At 28.4% G+C, this 26,053-nt stretch overlaps 3 protein-coding genes across 3 annotated transcripts; 1 reads left to right on the top strand and 2 right to left on the bottom strand.

The window, feature by feature from the left end:
* Positions 1-1,263: 1,263 nt before the first annotated feature.
* Positions 1,264-6,028, bottom strand: LOC101265621 (uncharacterized). Its single transcript, NM_001368733.1, has 11 exons — positions 5,330-6,028; positions 3,871-3,938; positions 3,571-3,652; positions 3,366-3,458; positions 3,099-3,252; positions 2,860-2,934; positions 2,645-2,732; positions 2,466-2,542; positions 2,007-2,123; positions 1,766-1,885; positions 1,264-1,668 (listed from the first exon to the last, which is right to left on the bottom strand). Exons 5-11 carry the CDS (start codon positions 3,213-3,215, stop codon positions 1,486-1,488), a joined length of 777 nt encoding a protein of 258 aa, NP_001355662.1. The 5' UTR covers positions 3,216-3,252; positions 3,366-3,458; positions 3,571-3,652; positions 3,871-3,938; positions 5,330-6,028; the 3' UTR covers positions 1,264-1,485.
* Positions 6,029-9,156: 3,128 nt separating this feature from the next.
* On the top strand, positions 9,157-17,418 carry LOC101260795 (probable pectinesterase 53). The gene is made up of 5 exons (XM_004251594.5): positions 9,157-11,952; positions 12,959-13,148; positions 13,718-13,924; positions 14,920-15,155; positions 17,120-17,418. Exons 1-5 carry the CDS (start codon positions 11,597-11,599, stop codon positions 17,265-17,267), a joined length of 1,137 nt encoding a protein of 378 aa, XP_004251642.1. The 5' UTR covers positions 9,157-11,596; the 3' UTR covers positions 17,268-17,418.
* A 480-nt stretch (positions 17,419-17,898) lies between these two features.
* Positions 17,899-21,089, bottom strand: LOC101260511 (IQ domain-containing protein). The gene is made up of 3 exons (XM_004251593.5): positions 20,586-21,089; positions 19,711-19,914; positions 17,899-18,774 (listed from the first exon to the last, which is right to left on the bottom strand). Exons 1-3 carry the CDS (start codon positions 20,994-20,996, stop codon positions 18,160-18,162), a joined length of 1,230 nt encoding a protein of 409 aa, XP_004251641.1. The 5' UTR covers positions 20,997-21,089; the 3' UTR covers positions 17,899-18,159.
* Positions 21,090-26,053: the final 4,964 nt, after the last annotated feature.

The following is a 26,053-nucleotide window of genomic DNA, read 5'->3' as shown; positions in this document are numbered from 1 at the left end:
AGAAAGGCGGCCATGGTGGAAAGTTTACTTGGGCCGGCGACGGAAGTTATTCTTCTAAGAAAGAAGAAGCTGATGCTGCTGTTGTTGTCGACGCAAATGACCCTAATTTTGATGAACCGGAGGAGAATTCGATTGATGAATCGTAGATTTGCATTTCGAATGATTTGAATTGTTGATGTAAATATTGAAGAATTTGGTGATTTTATGCAGAATTTAGAGGGGAAAATTGGGAATGAAATGGAAGGGAAGATCTGTTATCTGTGTTGTATTAACTTTTTGTTTTGATAAATAAAAATTTATTTTTTTCCCTCTAGATATTATTTTGTTTTATTGCATGCATTAGATATATTTTATTTTAGTCTCTTTAGTTAAATATCTCGGGTTTTTAAAAAGCTTATATGTAAGCGAAGGATATATCGAAAATAGTCAAGTTAGGGGTAAGGTATGGAACGGTTTACCTTCTCGAGATTTCACTTGTAAGGGGAGTTAGGAATGAGTAATAGGACGGGGAATAAGGCATCGGCCTTAATGGATAAGGTAGGAGTAGGTGAGTTAGCATCGATCAATAAAAAAAAAAATTTGGTTGATAGAGGATGTTAGATCTAGAGAATGCCCGTATATGTTATTCATAGACACCACCGTATTTTCTCTAAATTTCACTAGTAAAATCACATTATTTATGTATTTATTATAGTATTTGTTAGATATCTCGAATTTGAGTTGGGTGAATTTGAAATTCATAAATTGAGAAGATATTATTTGATATCAAGGTAATCAAGAGTAGTACGGTTTAGGTATAGTCGAACTTTTTTAAATTTCACTTGTGAAAAATTATTTACTTGTTATTGTTGTTATAATTAGATGTCTTTGAATTTGAATTACGAAAATTTATCCCTATCATAAAGTATTGATCTTTTCATGAGGAGTGTTAAATTTTTTTACGTAAAAAATAATTTGAATTAATCGAATAAATATATTACGAAGCTAAATGCAAATAGGAGTTTGAAGTATGGAAATGAAGTTCCTAGGGTAAAAAATGATATAATATTTTCAAATTCAAATTGAAATTAATCAAATCAGTAAATTTCAGAGAGTATTACATTGTAGTCCGGCAAATTAAAAACCACTTAAATCATATAAAAATGAACTCCCAAATACTTGTTAGCTCAAAGGGTTTTGATAAATGCCACTCTACATTTCAAACACACAGTTTTGATTGATATTTTATGATTTAAGTTTTATGTATTGACGAATATAAAAATATTTACATAATTAGGGCGTTTATAGATTTATTATAGGTAAATTTTATCATAAACATTAACAAACACAAAGTTTTGATATGTACATGTGTCATTTCTGTGTGCTAAGTTGTTCATAAGAATCAACTTCGTGAAAAGTGGAGACATTGACCGTAGGGATCACTTGATAGACATTTTTTTTGAGGAAGAGAATTCCGAATGATATTTTCACAAATAATACAAAGATTCACGTTAGTCTACCGCTGAGGACTAGTGATGCTTGTGTGATGGCTCGAGCAACTCGCCAAACTTCATGTTGTACAGAGTACCACGAGTCTGAAGAATTCAGGCTCTTGGCATTCTCAATAGCGTCAGATATACCGGGGAATGAATTAAATCCATAATCATTGTGTTTTGCTGGTGCGTAAATCTGAGTAAAAAGTTGTAATTAGATCCAATTTGTCATGAAATGAATAACTACGTGATATCATTTGGTATCAGAGCAGGACTCAAAGACGACTTCTTACCAAATGTTTGTACCATGTCCTTGACGAAAGCCCGTCCCTGTCTGTAAATGCCCGTTCTGTCATTATTAGTCTATCGTTCAACTCTCTCACTGATCCACGACTTCTTTTTGCTTTGAGTGCCTACAAGTTAAATCCACGTGAGCAATCTTAAGTATGTTTACTCTTAAATTATGTGATCAACTCATCTAAAAGCTTACGCTGTTACAAATCGGACATTCTATAGATAAAACTCGTGTCGTACCTTTATGTCGTTCTTAATTCCTGTGGCTGCTTTTCTGAGTTTTTCAATAGAAGCATACAAAGGAACAAGTGAAATGCCCTTGTCTGATATCTCAGCTTCCAAGTATTCTGCACTTTTCTGTTTCACAAATATTGAAAACATTAGTGACATTTCGTTTGTAGCTAAGCTGACGATTCAACAATACGCGTACAATAGGTAATTAAAAGGCAAAAATGTTGTTGCATTCCGGATCCTCGAAAAATACACTACTTTTGAGTATCTGATACTGATACGGATCCAACAACATTTTTTACCTGTCCGAGCAATATAATGTGCTTGATAAATGACGTTAAATAACTGTATGTGACATCTTAAATTTGTCATCTACATTTGCTTTTCTACTCAATAGCAAGTTTTAGTATATAATGGGAACAATGCAGCATATAGCAATCTCGAAAAAAGGCGAAACAAACCTGCTACATGCCTATGAAACATCGGGTCTCCAAATTTCTTCATCCAAACAAAGTCATCGTACATCGAGTGGTATACGGGGTAACCTGCAAACGAAATATCGAATGCCTATACTTTAAACAGTTTCTGCAATTACAAACTCGAAAAATAACTGAACATGCTTTTTAAGGTAACTAATATCTTGTTACCTTCTCCAAAAGACATGTCTAGTGTTGGAGACCCAATGTGTTGAACAAATGCCGCGTAATTGGATCCAGCTCCTCCTAATCTGCCGAGCTACATGAAAACAGATAATCTGGATTAGTCTGTCTGATCTTTTTCAAAGTTGTAAGTTTTTAAACGAAACATTAAGGTACCGATTAAGATGATATCTAAACTTAGGCAAGCACTTTACCACTCTCACCTTTACTGTTGTAACGTTGCCAGAGGCGAGCCAGGACTCGTAAATCGTTTGTGAGGAGTTATCAGGATCTTGAACCTACCGGGAAGAAGTTAGTTTAAGATAAGTCAGAAGTTACCATAACTAGTTGCATATAAGAAAACGAGTTCGAAATGATTAGCAAACACTATAAAATGTGGAATGTTGTTGATGCTTTCGTGTACTTAACTAGACTGTTTTTTTGGGGTAGTCAGGATCAATACCTGCTGAGCATTTAGTATGATTAGTTCATCGAGCTGTGGTGTTGCAGAGGCTCGAAAATCTCCAGCTTGAACAGCGCAATCAACGTTCAAGTAGGCAACGACCCTTGCAGCTAGCATTTCCCTATTTTTCTTCAACCCATTCTGTTGAACCTATCTGAAATGCAGGTTGTTAACGTTTAGCTAATGTCAGTTTATATTCTCGTGTAAAAGCTTTGTTTGTTATACGAATATGCTCGTGTTTATCTAAGAGAAAAGATGAAGGATCACCAGGCCATACTCCTCAGCGTCCCAGTTGCATAAGATGATTGTTCTTCGCGGTCTTCACCCTCTCTTTTGCAGCTTTTCGAGCCTTTGTGCAATCTGTATTTCACAAGTAAACCAGGTAACCGTCAGTTTATATATGTATGTATATATTTGATTCATGAAATCTAGAACCTTGACGTTTTAGGTAAGTTCTCTGGAGAAATAATACCTCAAGTAGGGATGCTGTGCCACTATTCGGATCAACAGCTCCAAATGTCCACGCATCACGATGATTACCTAGTATAACAAACCTGGACACATCTTCCCTTGAGCAACACAAACATTTCCTAGCAGATATCTATAACTATTCCTTTGTTTTATGGTAGCCGGCCCCAACTCGTCAATCATTCAAATGACCAACTAAGCCTCGAACCCAGACTAGTTGAGGTCAATTATATATATAGTATGCATTTCCTGGCTGAAGTGATGTCAAATAACTCATGAAAAGTTGAAAGTTAGAGAGGCGTACCGATCAGGTTCTTGTTCTCCTTCTATAACTCCAATAACATTTTGGATTGTGCTTATGACTTGTTGTCCCTGCAGAACTTACAATCATTCAACAATCCCAAATTGACGTGTAGACTACTACTCATTTTTCTTTCTAAAGGAAAGGGTGAACCAGATGACATAAACAAATGACGGTCAGTTCCGATAATCACTTTCAAGCTAAGTTTTTCTCATATTCCATCATAACTTATACAAAGAATAGTTTCTGTAAGAAGGATCAAAGTGCACTGAAAGAACTTATCGGTTCTAGCTAGTCAAAACAACCAAAACAGGTTAGCCTTCGTTTTCCCCATTGACTAGTCATATGTTGTTGATGAATCTGTCACTACTATAAAGTGCTTTTTAGTTTTTACAGTTCAATAGAGAAAATAGAGAAGAGTTGTTCCATGTAACATGAATTGTTTCGTTTTTTAGTCTGTTCCAACAAGAGTGACACTTTTCTAAATTTAGATTTGACTTAACGTTGCCAAAATGACACTTGTTTTGACTTAACGTAGCCATGTTTCTAGAGGATAGTTAGTTGAAGTCTCTTTCACGAGCAAACTGGAGAACAGTAACAATACTATCTATGGGATTCAACTAAGCTAGATACGAGGTAGCCTTCACAAACGATAATTATACTGCAAAACCAAAAATGACACTTGTTGCTAGACTTAACATAACCATATTTTTTGAAGATTGTTAAAAAGTCTCTTTCACGAGCAATCGGAAGAATATTAACAGTACTATCTCCCGAATTCAACCAAGCTACACAAGAGGCAACATTCAAGAATGTCGCTATTCTATTCTGGACTCTACGATTTCACCCTATGATCAATGATCTCTCTCAAATGCTTTTCAATATAATTGCTTATGATTTTTCAAAGAAACCAACACTATCTAGCTATCATATCAAGGATGAAATTAAACTAAAACAAAATCCTTCAAACTCAATTTCAAGATTCATAAACCATTAAGTAAATTCAAAAGACTTGAATGTATTTTATACCCCTTCCGTTTCAACTTGTTTGCCTTAATTTCCTTTCCGTCATTTTCCAAAAGAATATCTCTTTCCTTTTTTGTCAACTCTAACTTCCCCTAAGACATTTTTAAGACTACACAATTAAAGTGCATTTCGATACATTCTAGGTATGTTTAGTATAAAACCACAAGATTCAAAAGTAATCTTTACTGTCTTACACTCCGTGAGTATGTCAATTAACAATACTTGATCTACCATAAGCATGAAAGCTAGGTAATACATTATAAGACCACGAGATTCAAAAGTACTCTACCTTAAACTCCGAGCCAAGTTAAAATCAGACAAATAAATTGAAACGAAAGTAAGACCACGAGATTCAAAAGTACTCTATACTACCTTAAACTCCGTGCCAGGTTAAAATCAGACAAACAAATAGAAACGAAAGGACAATTAACAATACCTGATCTAGCATAAGCATGAAAGGTAGGTAGTACTTCATTAGCCACCTCTGCATATGGATCGCCATCATAAATCACTTGAAAAAGACCAAACTTTATTGTTTTTTCTGAAGATTTTAGGGTTAAAGACCTTGAGACAGGATAAGTTAAGGCAACATCATAGGATGTTATATGTGATGGTATGTTACAAGAAGTGAAAATTGACAAAACATAAGCTGCTGCATCAACATTAGCTTGTGAACCAGCAACATGGGGTCTCTTAGTTAGGGTATAGAGATGATTTGCTATGGAGGAATTATCAGAAAAAGAATCAGATATGAACAAAGTATGATAGTAAGATTTTGGTGGGGTTTCCAAGAAAATGAAGGAAATTGAAGTGGCTAGTACTATCAAGGTGAAAAATGTTAACTTTGTCATCTGATTTTAGTTTCTTGAAATTTGGTCATAGATTCTTGATTTTTATTTTTTTGTGATGGAAATGGTTTTAAGGTGAAGTTTGAGCAAGAAAGTTGAGTTCTTTATGTTATAGTGAGTTTAATAATGTCAAGACTCTGTATTTTGGAGGGTTGTTTAGGCATGAAAAATGGACAAAAATGATAGGTAAATAACCATTTTATTTGAGTGATTTTTTTTATTTTTATTTTTTTGAAGGTAGTTTCAGAATCTCTCATATAGAAATAGTTGGATTCTTGGAAATATGTGTGTGTCACTAAGAGGGGTGGGGTTGGGGGGTATTTGCATAATATGATTGAAAAGAACATATATTTAAAAAAGAAAAACAATAATATATTTAATTAGAAAAGAATATTTTTGACACATTTAGTAATTATAAAAATATTTTTGAACCAAAGTATTGACGACAAGGATATATTTTGAATCAAAATATTAATAACAAGGAAATTTTCAAGTCAAACTATAAACTGACACATAATTTAAAGGCATTTCACTTTACAAGACGCACTATGATGGAATTCTAAATTATATTAGTGAAACTTTATGATAATATCATCGAGTTTCATATATTGAATTTAAAACTCTATAACATAACAATTTCGTAATTATAACGGTTGAAAAGTTATTATTTATGGATTTTAATAATTCTTTTATCCTCGTTAGACAAATAAACTAATCTCCCCTTAATAGCAGGAACATATTCAATATAATTGTGAGAACAATAAGTCTTCCATGTAGTATATTGACTCAGCTTATTCCTTACAAAATCATTTCAAGATCTAATTATAATCCTTATATATAACAATAAAAATAAATTTTTTAGAATATCTTAATGGGACAATTAATTTGCTTTATTTTATTATTCTGATCATGTATTTGTTGAAAATTTTGTCACCAATTTGGATATAGGATTATTAAGGAAGAGATGGAAATTTCAGTGGCTTTTATTATCTATAATTCTTGGTATATTAAGAAATGAAGTCAATTTTTTCTAAATTTATTAAGAGTTTATTTGGGGGGGGGGGGGGGGTATTTATTTATAAATCAGAAAAATGTACAATGAAATTCAATATAATGAAAACTTACATAAATATACTATAATAAAAAAAATATTTACCATTTATAGCAATGATTACTTTTTTTCATTTGATCACTTTTAATTTAATTATAATACAAGTTTAATACATCTTACAAAGAACAATTTATTATTCACATTTAATACAAATTTTAATGATGAATAATACATTTATCACACATTTTAATACACTTATAATACAATATGACAATTTTTTACCAAACAAACATGATATATTTCAAAAAAAAAAAAACAATTAAAATTCATATATATTGCATACATAATTCACTTCTAATACATATTATAGATTTAACACATCATTGCTATAAATGATAATAAGCAAGAGATATCGCTAAAATTAATAATTATTTTTTATAATGTATTAATTTATGTAATTTTTCCATGTTTTTATTATTATTTAAGAGATTGAGTGTTAAAGCTGGACAATATTGGGCCTGATATATATGTTGTATACTTGTATTGGGCTTCACTCATAATATTGGGCCTTAATGGATCATCAGAAGTTTTCAATAAATGGGCTTGCCACAGCCCACAAATTATAACAATGACCGATAGTTTAATATAATTATCGTATTGAATTGTGCGATCAATCTAAAAGTTTGATTTTATTAAATAAAATAAACAATCTTTATCATTTTTAAAAAATTATATATTTATAATGCAAGACGCATAGTGAGGTAGATACCAAGGGTTGTAATGGAATGTACGTACCCTTTATATTTAATAAGAATCTCAATATCCAGTATTTAAAATTTATCAGCTGATCCAAATCGACTCTCGATTATTTAAATTTGCTTTGGTGCTGGATATGGTGGCAAAAAAACAATAGTGGAAGTCCTTTTTCAATGGATATCATTTTTAAATTGATTTTTTATTTTATGAAAAATGCCAAATATATATATATACATATATATATACATACATACATATATGATTGGTATAATTTTTCCACCCGTGAAAGTAGTTTTTAGATAATTCCAAGAGTCGAGAGAAATGATTGGCTACCAAAAATTCACAAAAAGGTAACCAAATTCTTGCCTTTTTGTGCTCTAGATTTCGTTGTCTCGCGCTAAGGGAAGACTAAATATGAACACATAAAATAAGTTTTTTCGTCGATCTTAGTTCATTGAATTATTTTTTATGGAAAAAGATAAATATATTCGAATAGCCATAAATGATATGCAGATATCTTACGTCAGATTTTTGAAATATTGATGTCCATGCCATTCAAAAACTAGAGCATATATGCTCTTCATTCTATCGGAAGACTAAATAGAAACACGTGGCGTAAGCTTTTCCGTCGATATGATATAAATAAAAATATTAAATCGATTAATAATATTATAACATGTGTATGTCTGTTTGCATAAAGAGTATATATGCTCTAGTTTTTACAGAACAAACACATTAATATTCCAGAAATATAACGAAGAACATCCATATATTTTACACATAATCTAATTAATAAATCTTTGTGATGTAGTCCAAACTTTACACATAATGAGAATTTAGTGTACAAAGTTTTTCTTTTTATAATCTAATAAATAAGTTCCTAACTTCATTTAGAATCTAATATCATTCCAATACTTTGTCTCCTTTCTCCAAAATAGTTTAACCATAAAAAGTTATTTTAATTAAAGGCTTCATTAAGGATTAGAAAAATTATTAAATTTTAGTACTTTGTCCTTCATTTAATTTTTGATTTGACATTATTTTGGTTTTAGACTTTTACTTTCTAATCGAGCTTCAATCTTGACGATTATTTTAAATTGTAGTTAAAAGTTGAAATGTCAATCCTCTCTTAAGCTCGTTAGGTCAAGTTTACAGACCAACGAAAAAACAGAAGTCGTCTATATCAACTGATGTATTTAATCCTTTTGAAAAGAATTTAGACACGTTAAGTTTATTTATTTTACATCTAAATTTTATCTTCAAAACTGTATTAGACTAAATAACAACCTTTGGAGGTTTTCAATTTGAATTTAAAATAAAAAAAAATCCAAATAAAAAAATGTCTTCCATTTAGTGAGTTTTAGACCATATAAATTTAAATTAATAAATTTAAATTAATCGATCGCAAACCGAACAGTAAATTATACTCTTTTTTAAAATAAAAGAACAGTACCTTTTATATTATTTAATACCTACTATGAATATCCTAGTCTTTTTACTTTTCCAACTACTATATTCTAATATTATTGTTCTTTTCTAATCATCCATTAGCATTTGAATTTCTCTTTTTGTTCATCATGCTATATAATAACAAAAATAATCTCTTTTTTTTTTCTTTTTTTTTTGTGGTAGGTTAAAATATGACTTTAAATAAATCCATGACTAGTTTGGTCCCTTAAATTTAATAAAAGTAAATAAATTTGGTCCCCATCAAATATATACATGTTTGATTTAACAGATTCGTATTTAGTGCGTGAATACAATTTCGTTATTTTGAAATTTAAAATATAACTTACGTTATATTTGTAGTGTTTGATACGAAGTAAGATTTGATGAGATTTTTCTGATGTTTTTAATGAAACGTTGAGTGAATATTAGCTAAATTTTCCATAAATAAGCAATAAAATGTATTATACAGGAGACTTTGATTAATATGTTATTTTACTGTATGGTGGCTATTTAATTAATTATGAAAAGGCAATTACTTTAAGCTAAAATAGTAAAAATAACAAAATAAAAAATAAACAAAATCATTTTACTCATGGGAATATATTCACTTTCCATACATACAACAACAGAAAGAACACTCACGGGAGCTAACAAACAACAAAAAAATAGCAAAAGAGGGTAAAAAAATAAAAATAAAAATAAATTCTTATGTATATATATTAATTAAAAAGACAAGCGTTGAAAATAATCTTAATTCAACGCAAATTATTAGTTTCGTCTCTGAATTATTGACAGACTAAAAAACACACCTTTATTTAGCTAAACTTAGATACACTCCCGATCTAATCAATGACATAACAAATGGTTTTAGACTTTAGTAAAAATATGAGTCTCTTAATGACAAATCGAGAGAAGTGTTAAAGACATTCTTAAACAAATGAAAATTAGGGATATATTTCCCTCATGTTACAAGATCGAGCGTGTATGTAAGTTCAGCTAATCAAGTAAAAAAATATATTTTTAAGATTATCACTGATTTTACTAATTCAAAAATACGAAATATTCAGAGATGGTTTTCGATAGTTGTCTTAATTAAATAATCTTATTAAAAGTTGTCTTTGTGGCCAAAATTCTTTCTTGTGAACACCCCCACCACCCCTATAAACCACCCTACCCACTACCCCCCACCCCACCCCCCAACTTTTTTTGCATTCATTTCAGTGGAAGCACCCGTGACACTCTCAATCCTATGTCATGACTCACGATTCTTCAATTTGTACCACTTTCTACCTAAAAAGATGACTCATAATTATTCTCAATTTGTCTAATAATAACGAAGTCGGAATTTTTATTTAATTCAGTTAAATTATAAAAAGGAAAATGCATAAGTATTCTTAATCTATGTCTGAAATGTTAGAGACACATTTATACTATACTAAAGTTCTATTACCGCCTAAACTTTTTTCATAAATAATTTTTTGATTCTTTTCTACCTCCGCAACACTTTTTTTTAAAAAAATGTCAACTCACGCTGGCGTCACAAGATAGTGCCACGTAGGTCGAAAAGGAATGAAAAATTATAAAATAAGTTTAGAGGGTAATAAAACCTTAATATAGTATAAACGAGTCTCTGAAATTTCAGGCATAAATTGAACAATACTTATACATTTTTCCAATTATAAAATAAAAAGAAAATATATAAGACGTTAAGAAAATTCAACATTTAATATAATATATAGTATATTTATATTTTTGATCGAAAAATACGTTTCATGGACAAAGCCGATTGTGTCATGTTCCCTTCGGAGATTTAATGAAGTGGAAGAAAACTATAACGAATCATGGTTCAAGTATTGGTAAAGTAGAAAATATTATTCCTTCCGTTTAGATCAATTTATGTGTACCTATTTGATTAAGCTGAAAATTTTGGGAAAAAATGATCTTTCTGAAAGTTACTGATATTATATATGTCATAACATTTGTTTGACTATAAGACTTTTGAAATTATTATCTAATTAACTATCATGCATAATATATGTATAGCCATAAACACTTGTTATTAAGAATAGAACTTTGAAGTTTGAAATTAAAAAAATAGTCATCTTTTATAAACGACTTAAACATAAATAAGGTCACGTAAACTTATTCAAAAAGAATAAGTAATTTGTTTTTATGTGCTTAAGTATACATTAGAGTTATCTGATAATTATAGTGCAAACATAGAGAGACGGAAAACCTAAAATCATAGGTGATTTTTGTTCATTTGCTTACATCTCTATATACACAGTTATTCGATATCTAAACTATTAAAAACAGATATTTAAAAAATAATAATCGAAATATATATAAATTGATTAAAACACCACTAGCATATTTTTTTTTCTTAAAAAAAACAATGATATATGAGTCATTACTCAAAACCACTTGAACTCCCCAAAAACCACACATAGAATCACACATCTAATTATGTATATATAGCCAACTTGCAATACATTTTCAAACATCTCTCTCTTTAAACACTTTTTTTTTTTTGGTTTTTTCTTCTTTTTATTCTCATTTGATAGCTAGATATTACTTTAATTTACAACCTATAACAACAATGCCAAATTTTAAACCATTTCTTAATCTCATTTTTCTTCTTCTTCTTCTTCTCATCAATTTTGACTTAATTTATTGTCACACAAAAGGTCTTAGGCCAAAAAAGAAGCAATTAAATGTGAACATGACACAAGTTCAACAATCTGAACAACAATTTATGCAATGGGTACAATTTGTTGGAAGCTTAAAACATTCACTTTTTAAAACAGCAAAAAATAAATTATTCCCTTCATATACACTTATTGTTGACAAAAATCCTTCTCATGGTGATTTTACTTCAATTCAAGAAGCCATTGATTCTCTTCCATTTATCAATCTTATAAGAGTTGTTATTAAAATCCATGCAGGAATTTACACGTAAGTCGCGCATTTTTTTTTTATAACAGTAGTGTTCGTGTCAGTTTGTGTTCATACACGTTACTAATTTTTTATGGGAAATTAGTGATTTTGATTATTTCGTCAGTAGTCGTTTGAGGTGCGTGTAAACTCACTCTTATTGTTTCATTTTTGAAAATTAGGTAGTTGGATTTATAGTTTGAGTCAGTTTATGCGTATTTTAAATTTTTTTATTAAATAATAATTGAGTTGCGAGTTGATTGTTTTTTTTTTTTTTTTGATTCTTGAAATTGAATATGCTATTGATACATCTACTTTATATGTGGTTTTCCATTGATTTTTTGTAGTAATTTTTTTCTTTTTTCCAAAATAAGAGGGAATATAAAAGGAAGAGAAAGACACACAAATTTAGCAATATGTAAATTTATTGAATTTTGGGTTTTTTATCCTCAAAAAGTGTTTTGTCTTTTGGTGTATGTTTTTACTTAGTTGATCTGTCTTTTCATAGCTTCACATGTTGGATAAATGTTTTGTCCCAAACTCAACATTTGTGGTCAATTGTCAATTCATGGAGAATTGTGTGATGAATAGAATTTTGCTTTTTGTACCTGTCCTTTGCCTTTTGTCATTTTATAGTCTTGTGATCACATACAAAAATGAGTAGTTTATAAATTATTATCGTGTGATCAGAAGATTACGAGTTTAATCAGTAAACACAATTATTATCATTTGATCAGAAACTTTCGAGTTTAATCAGTAAACACAATCTCTAGATACATAGAACTCAATATAATCACACCCAATCTTTTTGAAATCCACACATACCAAAAGCTTAATCCATCGAGCTATCTTTCATATTTTTTTCAAATTATAGTTAAAAAGTTATAAGTTCAAACGACAAAAGCAATCACGTCAGAGCTTAGACTCGTGCATTATGAGAGCTTAGTGACTCGAGTTAGGTTTTATATTTCTTTATAAGATGATGTATTTTTATTCTAATTTTTTATTTATTTATATTTTTTTGCAGGGAGAAAGTAAATATACCACCATTTAAATCATTTATAACAATAGAAGGAGAAGGAGCAGATAATACAATAATTCAATATGGAGATACAGCACAAACTATTGGCCCAAATGGAAAACCCCTTGGCACTTTTGGTTCAGCTACTTTTGCTGTTAATTCACCTTATTTCCAAGCCAAAAATATTACTTTTAAGGTAAAGAAAAACATAATTCTTTTTATTTTTTAGTTGGAATTCAACTAAGTTTTCGTTATGCACGGAGAACAAGAAAGTATCATATCGTAGAAGTCTAATTTACATAATTGTATCTTTACATTTCTGTTAGGTATCACTCTTTTCAATAGTTTGAACATGTAACCTTCTGATCGTAGGATAACAACTTTACTAATTACGTCAAGGTTTTTGTTTCATTTATATCATTATATGTGCAATTTTAATTCACTCTTCGTTCTAAATTAGTAGTCATGTTGTGTTTTTGGAGTTGAGTCAAACTATATTAACTTTGACTAATATTTTAAAATTTATATCTTTTCGCTATATTATATATTGATTTTATTTAATTTAACTTTAATATTAGTTAAATTGATTCTCGAAAAAACTTCAAAACTAGTGCTCAATCTTCAACTAACGTTGCCTGCGCCCGTGTCAGATCTTTCAAAAATATACTACTTTTTAAAGGATTTAACATGCATTCATCTATATTTTAGTTTATTTTTTTACATTATCATCAGTACATAAAACATAAACTCGTGATCGAAATGCAGAACACAACACCAGTGCCACCACCAGGAGCCATAGGAAAACAAGCAGTGGCATTTAGAATATCAGCAGATACAGCAGCCTTTGTAGGTTGCAAATTTTTGGGGGCACAAGATACACTTTATGATCATTTGGGTAGACATTATTATAAAGATTGTTATATTGAAGGCTCTGTGGATTTCATCTTTGGCAATGGACTTTCATTCTTTGAGGTAATTAATCACTTTCTTCTATCTCCGCGATTCACTTAACCGATTAAATTAAAAATAGTTGACGAATATATCATGTATATAATGTATATCGACTATGAAAACCTATGAATAGCAAATTTGACTGAATATTTGTGTGGATTAAGATCTATTTTTAGAAACGAAGGAAATTTCGATTTTGGTTCCTATATATCTATAGTTATGTATATTCAATCTTCAATATTTAAAAATATACACTTTTGGTCTTTTTTTTTTTTTTGCCTGTGGATCTGCTTTTATGATATTAACTATATTTCGTACATCTCGAATATAAATTGTTTGTCCCCTTTAGTTTTTACTACATGAAATTTATAATTTGTCATTTGAAATTTCGTAAATAGTCGAATAGTTTCTTATAGGAGCTTAACCTATTTTCTCCATTCAATTCTAGCTGTTTTTATATCTTATATATAACCGACCTGAAAAACATGTACAAATCTTTTCTAATTTATCATATAACATCTTAAATTTTACAAATAATTGTATACATACATGTCATTATGTTAATATATATAACTTAGAGTCTGTCATAATAACTTTTTGATTCAACACACATTACGACATATTTTCTCATGCTTCCCGTCTTCAATTCTAGTTATTTATGCACCTTAACTACATAAAAATATCTCTTTCTAATTCACTATATAACTTCTTAAAATTGTACAAATAATTGTTTACATACATATACATGTCATTGCATATAACATAAATTCGATGTGATTAAAAATTGCACACATGTTTCTAATTCACTGTATAACCTCTTAATATTATACAAATAATTATATATATGTCAGTGCATATAACATAAACTCGATGTGATTAAAAAATTACATGCATATCTTCTAATTCCCTATATAACCTCTTAAAATTGTATAAATAATTATCTACGTACATATATATATATCAGTGCATATAATATAAACTCGACGTGAAATCATGTGAGTGTTTTGATGTTGTAGGGATGTCATTTGCATGCAATAGCACAAGTGACAGGTGCTGTAACAGCACAAGGAAGGAGTAGTATGTTGGAGGACACTGGATTCAGTTTTGTGAACTGTAAGGTCACAGGTTCAGGTGCATTGTACCTAGGTAGAGCATGGGGTCCTTTCTCAAGGGTCATCTTTGCTTATACATACATGGACAACATTATCATACCTAAAGGATGGCATAATTGGGGTGATCCCCTTAGAGAAATGTAAGTTCTCGTTTCATTTTACATAACATCGTTTAATTACAGATAATTTATGAATTTTACATGGATATTACGTTTTTAAGGAAATGTCAATTGTCCAATTTAGTGTAGAACTTGATATTGTATAAATAATGTTATTTGTTGACACTTATGCTATGAAAAGACTAAATGATGCACTATATTGACAGCTTGAATTACTTATCTAGAGAAGTAAAGATAATTTCCCACCAAGTAAATTTTTTTCTTTTTTAGTGGTGCATTTGTGTTTTAGAAATCTTAGATTTGTTATTGCAACAGAATGATATGGTTAAAGATAATTTCCCACCAAGTAAATTTTTTTTTTTTAGTGGTGCATTTGTGTTTTAGAAATCTTAGATTTGTTGTTGCAACAGAATGATATGGTTAATTTGAAATTTTTCGTGGTAAATAGATTCGTACGGGCATATTTTGTTGGGATATAACAATCTAAAGACACTCTTAACATGATTTGATATCGTCAGTTTTTGAATCATGTTGGCATATTTTTACTTAAAATGCTTCGGACCATTAAGAGTATATCCAACATATTGCAAGTGATGAATCATTGCTTTCAACAGTATCTCTTCATATGTAATCAGAGGTGTTAGATTTGACACATGAATAGAAAAAATGTTGATAGAGAGCGTTTCTCTCATAATAATCTTATATAGTGTAGATCTAAATTAGTTTTAATTTTAATATGAATATTAAACATCAAAAACTAATAAAAAATAAAAGATATAAAATTAAATGATGATATGTTTATTGATCCAAACCTTGTTTTAGTTTACCTTTTAATACCACTCAAAAGATAGTGCTAGTCCTTACCTAATTTTTTTTAATTTTTAAAAAGATTAGATTATACCTTTTGAGCTATGGATAGCTTTACACTTTTTCATTAAAGAAAAGAATCTAGAACCTAGATAAGTTTATTTTTTCTTGCCAAAAATACCAAAAAACAACCAAATTATAAACTATATACTAAAAGTTTGGCTAACTTTATAAGTCCACAAATTATAAAATTTTGTTATAAATATATAGTAAGCATGGGACGGTGCTGTCCTTTTTATCTATTACCTATATATCTATATACACACTATGATATTGGAAATTTGTCATATTCCACTATCTTCATACATAAATTATATCTCATATACTATTTTTAGTGTAACTATATAAATTTTCATTTATTATATGATTTGATGAGTTGAAAATTGCATCTTTTCATGTGAACCTAAGTATATATTAAAATTATCAATTATAATCCTAACTGTAATGCACAATAATGAAAAAAGGGGTTGATTAGCTTAATTGGAAATAATTAAAGATTTCATGCATGAAGACAATGTATTAATTATGCTTAAATACTAATCAATTGATTAATTATCATAGACAGGCCCCTTCATGCAGATAATTTATTTTATTTTAATTCCCTTTGTATTTGTTTTATTGTTATTTATTATTAGTACTTTTCTACTATCTTATCTGTCAATTTTTATTACTCCCTCCATTTAAAAAATGATGACCTAGTTTGACTTAAAACGGAATTTTAAGAAAAGAAAAAAGACTTTTTATTCTTGTGGTTCTAAATTAAAGTTATGTCAAATGTACTAAAATGCCCTTTAATCTTATGGTCTTAAACATGTCACGTGGAAAGTTAAAGTTAAAGTGTTGGCCAAAAAAAAAGAGAAGTTATTCTTTTTGAAACAGACTAAAAAGGAAATAAAGTCATTCTTTTTTAAACGGAGGAGTTTTAGTTTTTTGTTTACTTCTACTGTGGTTATTGTTTAATTTGTTACTGTTTTTGATATGTGTTTCTTGAGCTGAATGTTTATTGATATCTCTATCTTCGTAAACACTACAATTCTCCAGATTCCACTTATAGAATTACATCGAATATATTATTGTCGATTTTAATTTTTTTTCATAATTTTTTTTTTTTTGGACAGGACTGTTTTTTATGGGCAATATAAATGTAGTGGGCCAGGGGCAAGTTTTGCAGGAAGAGTTTCATGGTGTAGAGAATTAACTGAACAAGAAGCTAAGCCTTTTATTTCACTTAGCTTTATTGATGGCTCTGAATGGATCAAATTTTAATAAATAAAATTTTATTCCCTATTATTTTTATTTTATTTTTGGCTTTATTTGTAAAAATCCATGTATCTTGTAGTAAAAGAGGCATAGAGTAGAAAAATATTTGTGAAAAAAATTATGATAATTTAAAGGTAACATTTTCTTTTCATTAAAATAGTAGTTTATGAATTATCATAATTTATATCAAGCTTTCTACCATGTAATTAGGAATCATAATATTCATTCCTATCTTTGTAATTAATTATTGTTATAGCATTTCAAAGTTTCTTGATTTAAGTGAAGTAAATCAAAAGTCAAAATAGTAATGAAAAGAAAAATAAAGATAACATAATAAACTTGTTACATCAAATTATCGATAATATTTAACTACGTACTAACTTACATTCTTATTCTCGATGTTCACATCCTCCATATACTCTGAGTCAACAAACCTACTATATTATTTTGAAAACAACAAAAATCCCTATTTTATTTTAAAAATATGAAACATACTTTTTCACATAATTTGAGGAAATTATTTATCCATCATTCCATCTTATGAATAAAGCCATTGTCCCAACTAAACAATAGTTTATAAATTCTTTTGGATGACAATGCTCATTGAAAAATGAACATAAATTTTTTTTAAAGAAAATAGGAGGAAAACAATTGATTAATCATTAACACAATTAATTAATACTAATAAAAACAAGTTTTTATAGTATTAATAATTACACTTACCAAACACTAAAATCAACCTCGAAAATTAGTTCAATGCAATCTTTTAAGTCACATCATATTTGTAACTTTACAAACAAATATTCCCTTTTGTTCTATTCTCTATCTATTCTATATCTCGAAACTTTCACCACTTCTATGACTGCCTTGCTCGTCTTGAACTGGTCGATGCAATTGTTTAAAAGTCCCTTTCACCTTCTGTTGAATTTCCGAGTTTGCTCATAACAACATTCTTGAAATTGATACTAATTTTTTCTTGCGCTTGCGAACACGACCTTTGCATTTTAACACCACTTGATGAAACCCTAGATTCCATCATTTCATTTAATGACATTTTTTTAACCCTAGATCCTAACTCTGGCCTTTGTTTTGGTGCACTATGTGACCTTAATTTAGCCTTAAATGATTGTGTTTTAGCCATGTAATTAGGATAATAATTATTATTAGTATCATAATAATTATTATTCCTAAAATATTTACTTTCAACACAAACACTTTTGGCTGTTGGTGTGTTAGATCCACAAGAATTTGCAAACCTTGGTGTACTTTGGGCTGTTCCTACTGGTTGTTGGGCCCAATCTGAGGCCCATGAAGATAGCACTTGTTCAAATGGATCATCACATGGATTAGAAGCCCAAGTATTTGTTCTTCTGGATCTTGATTTGGGCCTTCCAGTATCCATTTCTACAATTTTAGCACTTTCTTCATTTATGTTGTTAGCCTCAAATGATGATGATAGCCTTCTACTAGACATTTGTTTTGTACTTCCACTTCTTGATTCTTCAAATTTTTCCTATAAATCAATGGTAACAAAGTCAAAAAGTCAAAGACGGATCTAGGACGAGTTCTATGTGTAAATGTGGATTCAGAATTTAAACATAACACATGACAGACTCAACACTGAAGGTATTGGCATCGAAGTTGTTTTATTTTGAAAATTGTGGTATATAACATGATATTTGTTGAAACCTTAATATATTTTCACCATTTATATCTAGGTCGAACATCGAAAATGAAAAGAAAAATATTATCTAGCCATTTTCATCACTGTCGTTAAAAAATAGCCACTTTCGACTTTACCTTTTAAAAAATAGCCACTATGGTGGAATTTCAAATTGCACAAGTGAAACTCTATGATAATGTCTTGAAGTTTCACTTGTTGACTTGAGATACCATGAGAATGACTATTTTTCAATTACAAAGACTAGAAAGTATGTAAACGAGAACTTTTTACCCTGAAAATGTTAATTCAGTTAAACTTATAATATACGAGCTTTTTGATGCACAAAGCAATACATAGTTCTAAAAAGTATGTAAAACGAGAACTTTATACTAGTTGAACCTATAATATACGAGTTTCATCATCATCATGTGTATGATTAAGCATTTTGGTTTAAAGAAAATGACAGTATGATGCACAAAGCAACACATAATTCAAAAAGCAACACATAGTTATAACATACGAGTTTCATCATCATTATTTGTATGATTAATCATTTTGATTTTAAAGAAAATGACAGTACGATGCACAAATCAACACATAGTTCCTAAAAAGGGTGTGAGTGTGAATCCCAATGCATGCATTAGCGACTACATCCACAATACAAAACACGTGACCTATAAACTCATACGAAAACAACTTTTTGCCGTTGCTCCAACGCTAAAAAAAACCCGTAAACATATACATATAATAAGATCATTTAAGAGTGTAGTAGATTAGGGATCTTACAATTGATTTTCTTTGTTGAAATTGAGAATTTTGATGATTAACATAGAACCCTCCATTGATTTTTAGGGCACGAACACTTGCTTGTACTCTCATTAATGCTTGCATACTATGAAATGTAGCATTTGCTTGTCTTCTTACCAAATAACCCCTAACCAATGCTTGTAATTTTACTAATCCTTTTAATGCCCTCAATGCCTTTCTTGCCTGTTATAAACATTTCAATAATAACAAAAATAAATTATATACGAGTTTAACTTCTATATATTAACAAATATCAAAAAACGCTTACATATCGTCTAAAATATAATTATAAAATAATAATTTGTTTGTACGTTATTCAACAACTTGAAAAATAAAACAGATTACCTGCTATAACACGAGGGGAATGAATCATATATAATAATAAAATTGAAATTTTAATTTTGTGTGACATAAAAACTTGAAAAACCTCTAAAAATGAATTTTGGAAATTCAAATTATGTACTTCAAAGTTTGATGTTGAATTTAAAACAAAAATTAAAAAATATAAAGTCAATGTAAATATTTGTTATATCATAGTATTTGACTATAGATAATGAAAATTTATTATTATATCATAGTATTTAACAATAGATATTGAAAATTTATATTTTGTTTGACTGTAAAATTTAATTAGATTTTAAAAGTTAAATATTTTGAAAAATAATTTCACTTAAACAAAATAAAATGTATATCCATACGTATTTTCGAAAACTCAAATTTTCGAGTTTTGAATTTAAACTTAATTCATTTAAAATAGAAGTGGTTCTTTAAATAAATAATTGCATTAAATAAAAAGTTAATTCTATGAACGAATGATTAAGCAATTATTAATTATGAAGATTTAGTGAATTTACCAAAAAACCACGAAACACCGTTTGAATTTTGGTTGCAGCCATTTTTTCCCGGCCAAACACGGCGGAGCTTCTGCCTTGGCTAGTCAATCTCACCACGGCAACCGCCGCATGTGCGGCGGCGACGGCAGCATCCGCCGCCGCAGCGGTGGCAGCAGCCACCGCAATCGCATGCTTGCTCTGTTCCTTGTCAGATTCGTCACCGTAAAAAGAGCTCAGCCACGCCGCTTCCGCCGGAGTAATGTTGGGCGGAATAGTCGTCGGATTATGACACAGACGGTCGGATACGGCGGCGACGGCGGTGGTGTCTCTACCGGAATGACCAAAACATGTTGTTCCAATTTTGCCCTTTTCATCAATCTCTAATTTTTTTATACCAAACAAACCTTTCAACCACTTAATTGCTTTGCCCATTTGGTTGTGTTTTTTTTTTTTTTTGAGAATTTTGGGAGAAAATAATGGCTTTTTAAAAGAGTGAAAGTGAGAGAAGAACTTTTAATATAAAGCTTAATATAATCCAAAGATTTTGCCATATGGTTGAAACTTGAAAAGTTATCATAAAAAAAAGTAAATGTAAAAAGGCCAAAAAAAAAAAAAGTTAATGAAATTGAAGTTAAAATTTATTTCAAAGTTGAATTTTTGAATATTAAAAAAATCTTCTATAATAAAATGGATTTTTACATTTATAATTTCATGCCATGTAAATTCAAATTAACTAAAATTTAATTGACCAATATAAATATAATAAATAAGATGACACGTTTCAAAAGTCCATAATTACTTAGAAGTTAACTAATGTGCATTGGAAAATAAATTATATTGTATCAGTTTAACTATAATTAATAAATATGCATACTAGCAAGAGGATAGTCATAATTCGATATATGAAGTAATATTATATATTCTCGCAAGATTTAAAAAATGACTTTGTACTTGACTTTAAATCATATTTATGTTCTTCAACTTTGAATATATACAAATAATAAACACAGATGTCATAGTATCATTTTACATGTTATTTTTATACATAATATATAGGTCATCATACTAATAGAATTTATCGTTATTTTAATACCTTTTTTATTAGATGTACATATTAATGAGCTAGTCACCTTAATTTATTATATAATTATAATAAAATTAATATAATTCGATATAAATAATGTGGAATATAATTTTCAAAGGAGGAGGGAAGATTCTTCTAAAAGTTAAGTAATTGATAAGGACTACTCCTTCTAGGATTAGTAAAAAAGTGTTTGAAATCCAAATTCAGCCAAAGAAATAGTTGTACTTACCTTATCACAAAAAAAACTATTTTTCAAATTCAAAAATTGGTTAGATATAAAACTAAAAAATAATAATTAAAATAAAATATAATAATAATAATAATAAGAAGAAGAAGAAGAAGAGAATTGCACTTTTCGAACAAGTTAAGATCATTTGTATATATTAAATGGATTTTAAATTTTAGCCTTTTAAAATCATCGAGCTTCCTCCTAGGGAAACTGACAAAAGTAATCGCTCACTGATGAAAAAAAATCAAAAGATATATATGATATACAACATCATTTATGTATACTAACAAACGGATTAAATATGTCTGATTAAACAGCTAATGTATAAATTTTTATTTTTTTTTATTCTCACTCGATATCTAAAATTCGCATTAAAATTCAATTAAAGTCACTCTATCAATTATTTTCGAACTCGAAAATAGTATCACCTCTATGAAAAATGCACGTTAATTACTATAATTTATATACAGGAGTAGTTGTTGAGATCGCCAAATTATTCTCCTTTTAAAACGAAGCTTATTTTAGTAAAATAGATTATTAACTAGACCTAAATATCAATTTCAAATTACCTACCACCAAAAACACAACAAAAAAAAAAAATTTAAAAAAAGCCTCCTTTCTTTTTAATTTATATGATATGATTTGTGAATCAAAATTATTTATTTTGATTGTGAACTCATATATAATTTTTAAGGATACATCAAAAAAATTACACGTAAATAGAATTGATAATTCGAAAGACATACAACTAAACCAAAATTTCTTATTGTGTTAATTTTTTAATTATTAATTATATCATGTAAATTAAAACAAAACGATAACTATTTTTTAAAAGGAAAAAAAGTAGTGAATTATTGATAGATAAATAGTCAAAGCTAATGTGTCACCACTTAATGACTTTTTAGACTTCAAAAAAGTGAGAATCAGATTCTATAGAAATTTGAAACATTTGTAATTTTCATTTTTCTCCAATAAATAAAAAAGAGAAAAAGTGGAGAAAAAAAAAACTTTATGGAGCACAGTGTAATAATTAAATAAATAATTTGGAAATATAGTAATTTAATTGCATGTTTTAAGAAGACACTAAATAAATTATAGCCAGTCTCGATTCTTAAAATTAAGGTATTTTAATTAATCTAACTATGTTTAAATTAAAAATATTCAAATGCAATTTTACGATATATACAAAAAATTTATTTATATATTTATTCGATATAAACACTGTATATGAATAAACAAGTTTTACTTCAAATATAACATCACCCTAAGAAAAATGTGCCCTATAATTTTCTATAACTATACATCAAATTTTTATTTAATGATGAATGTAAGAAATTTTATCAGCTATGAACTAATTAAAGTTATGAATTTCATTGCTAATTAAGTATATCTTATACATGAAAAAACACTATCGAAAATACTTAAGTGATATATAAAGAAATTTATTCTTCTGTTTTATTTTTTACTCGATATTTGATATTTATATTAAAATTAATTTTAAAAATCACGTTCTATATGACTTACATTTTAAGAATAATATTCGTAATTTTTTTCAAAAATTATTTTTTAATTTAAAATTTACGATTAAAAATTAAAAAATCTCGAACCATCTCATCACGATCCGATAAAAGATACCTTTGGGTTAGGCTTTTCTGACACCCTCGTGAATGCTTGGCTAAATTTAGAAGTACATATTATTTTCTTGACTTTGCACCTCTTCTCATCTTGTACTTATTGTATACTAAAGGATATATTCATTATATATAAATTTAATCATGAGTTATATATATTTTTTAGTTGTGGGGTTAATATTTTTACTATGAAAATTAAATAAATAATTACATGTAGAAGTTAAGAAAATTATTTAACTATATAATATAATTTTTCAATGACCTCTTGAATAAATATGGTGTGATGTCTCTCCTTAAACATTTTTTTAAAAAAAATATATGTATAATAACTTTAATACAAAAGCGTTTATTATGCTTTATAATTTATTTATTTTTAAACGTATTGTTGTTTAGTATAAAAAAGGGAATTTTTGTGCAGGATGTACGTTATATATTTGTCATTTTTCTAAAATGTTAATCATGTTGAATTATTATCATTCGATATATTATTTCGCACATAAAATAAACCATTTTTATATAATAATTGGTAGATTATTTAGGAATAATAAATTATATTAGACAAGTCTCATTCGATAAAATTACTCTCTCTGTCGGTATTATTTGTCATGATTTCTATTTTTAGAGTCAAACTATAAAAATTTTGACTAACATTTTAAGATGCATTTTTTCATCATATTAATATGAAAAAGTTGTAATTTATAATACTTTTTATATAATTTTTTGAATATCTAATTTTTTTGTTTAAAATATCTGATTTACTTTTGAAAATTAGTCAAATTAACTTTTGATAAGCGCAACATTATAAATATTTATGGACGAAGGGAATATATTTTATTATTAATGAGGAAATCTTGGATGCAATGATTATGTGTTAATTATTTTATATGTACTAAGTTCAAACTCTGATACTACTTTGATTAAAAAATTTAATGAATATTTTTAACCTTAAGTAAATAAATGCTACATATAAAATTCCAAAAATCATATGATGTTACTACAATTTTGGAATTATCCTTTGGCTTTTGTTTACCACATATATATAATCTTGGAAGAATAAAAATTTATTGATTTATTTTCTTGGAACATCATTTTCTTATCTGTATGGTAACTGATCAAAACTTCTTCTATCTAGGTACTTTATGTAGCCTGGTAAAAATAGAATACTGTGGTAATTTCAGAACCCTTTTATCATATTTTAAAAATATTTTCTTCAAAAAAATAAATAAATTTATAGGAAATAATCTTTCTATTTCTACGAGGTAGAGTCAAAATTTGCATATTGACAGCGGTGAAACGATAAATTTCATTAAGGGTGTTCAAATAATTTTTAAAAATATATATGTCATATACGTAAGTTATCGTTTCGATTGGCCACCTAAGTTATACGTGACTATACCATTGTGTAAATTCTACTTATGTAATTATATTGTGTATGGTATTTCTAGCGTTTGGTCAATGAATAAGTGAAATATTATTTCAAAAGTATTTATATGTAATATAACAAAATACGGTATGAGTGATATGAGGTGTAAATATGGGATTTGGGGGTGGGGGTGATTAAGGAGTCGGAAATGAAGGCGTTGGTGCAGCGGCGGAGCCATCTTAGGGTTTGAGGTTTATTTTATCCCCCTTCGATGGAAAATAATTATACTATTTTTTGTATGGCTAAAAATTATTTTTTTTTATCTATATATAGCAGATATTGAACTTTATTTGACTTGTTCGTGTGCTAATTTCCTTAGATTTTGAATCTCTTTTAGTGAAAATTCTGGCCGCTGAATTGATTGGATGGATAGGGAAGGGACAATGAACTTGAAATGTCACTAATGAAACTTATTTTTCCTATCCCGTTAGAAAGTCATGTGATTTTTCTCATTTTAAAAAAATCCGATTTTCATAATAAAAAAAAATTGAGTGACTTTCTATGCAAATAAATCATCGTAGAATGACTTTTGAATTAAAAATTAAAGTTGAGTGACTTTCTGTGAAAACAATTGATAGTTGAGTGTCTATCTGAGTTATTAACTCTATATAAATCCTACGAACCAATAATTTTTCAAAGAATAGAAGTGTATGTAATATAGTTTTTTATTTTATTTTTATGTAGTCTACGTAAAGCTAAAATTAGCAAATAAATTGTGACGAAACAATGTAATAAAAGCCCAAAAACTTTAATTACAAAATATGTGAAAGGAAATTAAAGGACTACTCATCACGGGCCTATGTTTCCTAGTTATACATAATGGACCACAAATAAGGAAATAAAAACTAAAAGGGTAATATTTCAAAAATAGTCATTTTTCGAATTTGTAATTGTAAAAAAAAAAAATCGAATTAGAAAATTCGTTAAAAAAATATCTAACCATGACAATATTTTGAATCATAAATTCAATAGAAGTAAAATCTATCGCAGTATCCTAAACGAAATCCATAATAGTGTCATGAAATCTGAAGTCAGAACAATATTCTAAATTTTTCACTTGTTTAAGTTTGAAATTTTTAGAAAACGAAATACTCAGGATTATTCTAGATTATTCATTTGCTT

The sequence above is a fragment of the Solanum lycopersicum genome, chromosome 12 (genome assembly GCF_036512215.1).
Source record: "Solanum lycopersicum chromosome 12, SLM_r2.1".
NCBI classification, from domain to species: Eukaryota; Viridiplantae; Streptophyta; class Magnoliopsida; order Solanales; family Solanaceae; genus Solanum; species Solanum lycopersicum.
Note: the sequence above shows the minus strand (reverse complement) of the source record. Positions and strands in the feature narration are given on the sequence as shown.

Bases quoted from the DNA above. Each gene is read 5' to 3' on its own strand.
- LOC101265621 (NM_001368733.1), bottom strand. From the start codon at position 3,215: ATGCTAGCTGCAAGGGTCGTTGCCTACTTGAACGTTGATTGCGCTGTT. The intron at 1,886-2,006 runs GTACGACACGAG...TTTAACTTGTAG, and splicing joins GAATTAAGAACGACATAAAG to GCACTCAAAGCAAAAAGAAG. The intron at 1,669-1,765 runs GTAAGAAGTCGT...CTTTTTACTCAG, and splicing joins GGACATGGTACAAACATTTG to ATTTACGCACCAGCAAAACA.
- LOC101260795 (XM_004251594.5), top strand. From the start codon at position 11,597: ATGCCAAATTTTAAACCATTTCTTAATCTCATTTTTCTTCTTCTTCTT. The intron at 11,953-12,958 runs GTAAGTCGCGCA...ATTTTTTTGCAG, and splicing joins ATCCATGCAGGAATTTACAC to GGAGAAAGTAAATATACCAC. The intron at 13,925-14,919 runs GTAATTAATCAC...TTGATGTTGTAG, and splicing joins ATGGACTTTCATTCTTTGAG to GGATGTCATTTGCATGCAAT.
- LOC101260511 (XM_004251593.5), bottom strand. From the start codon at position 20,996: ATGGGCAAAGCAATTAAGTGGTTGAAAGGTTTGTTTGGTATAAAAAAA. The intron at 19,915-20,585 runs GTAAATTCACTA...TGTTTATAACAG, and splicing joins CGGTGTTTCGTGGTTTTTTG to GCAAGAAAGGCATTGAGGGC. The intron at 18,775-19,710 runs GTAAGATCCCTA...ATTGATTTATAG, and splicing joins TTCAACAAAGAAAATCAATT to GAAAAATTTGAAGAATCAAG.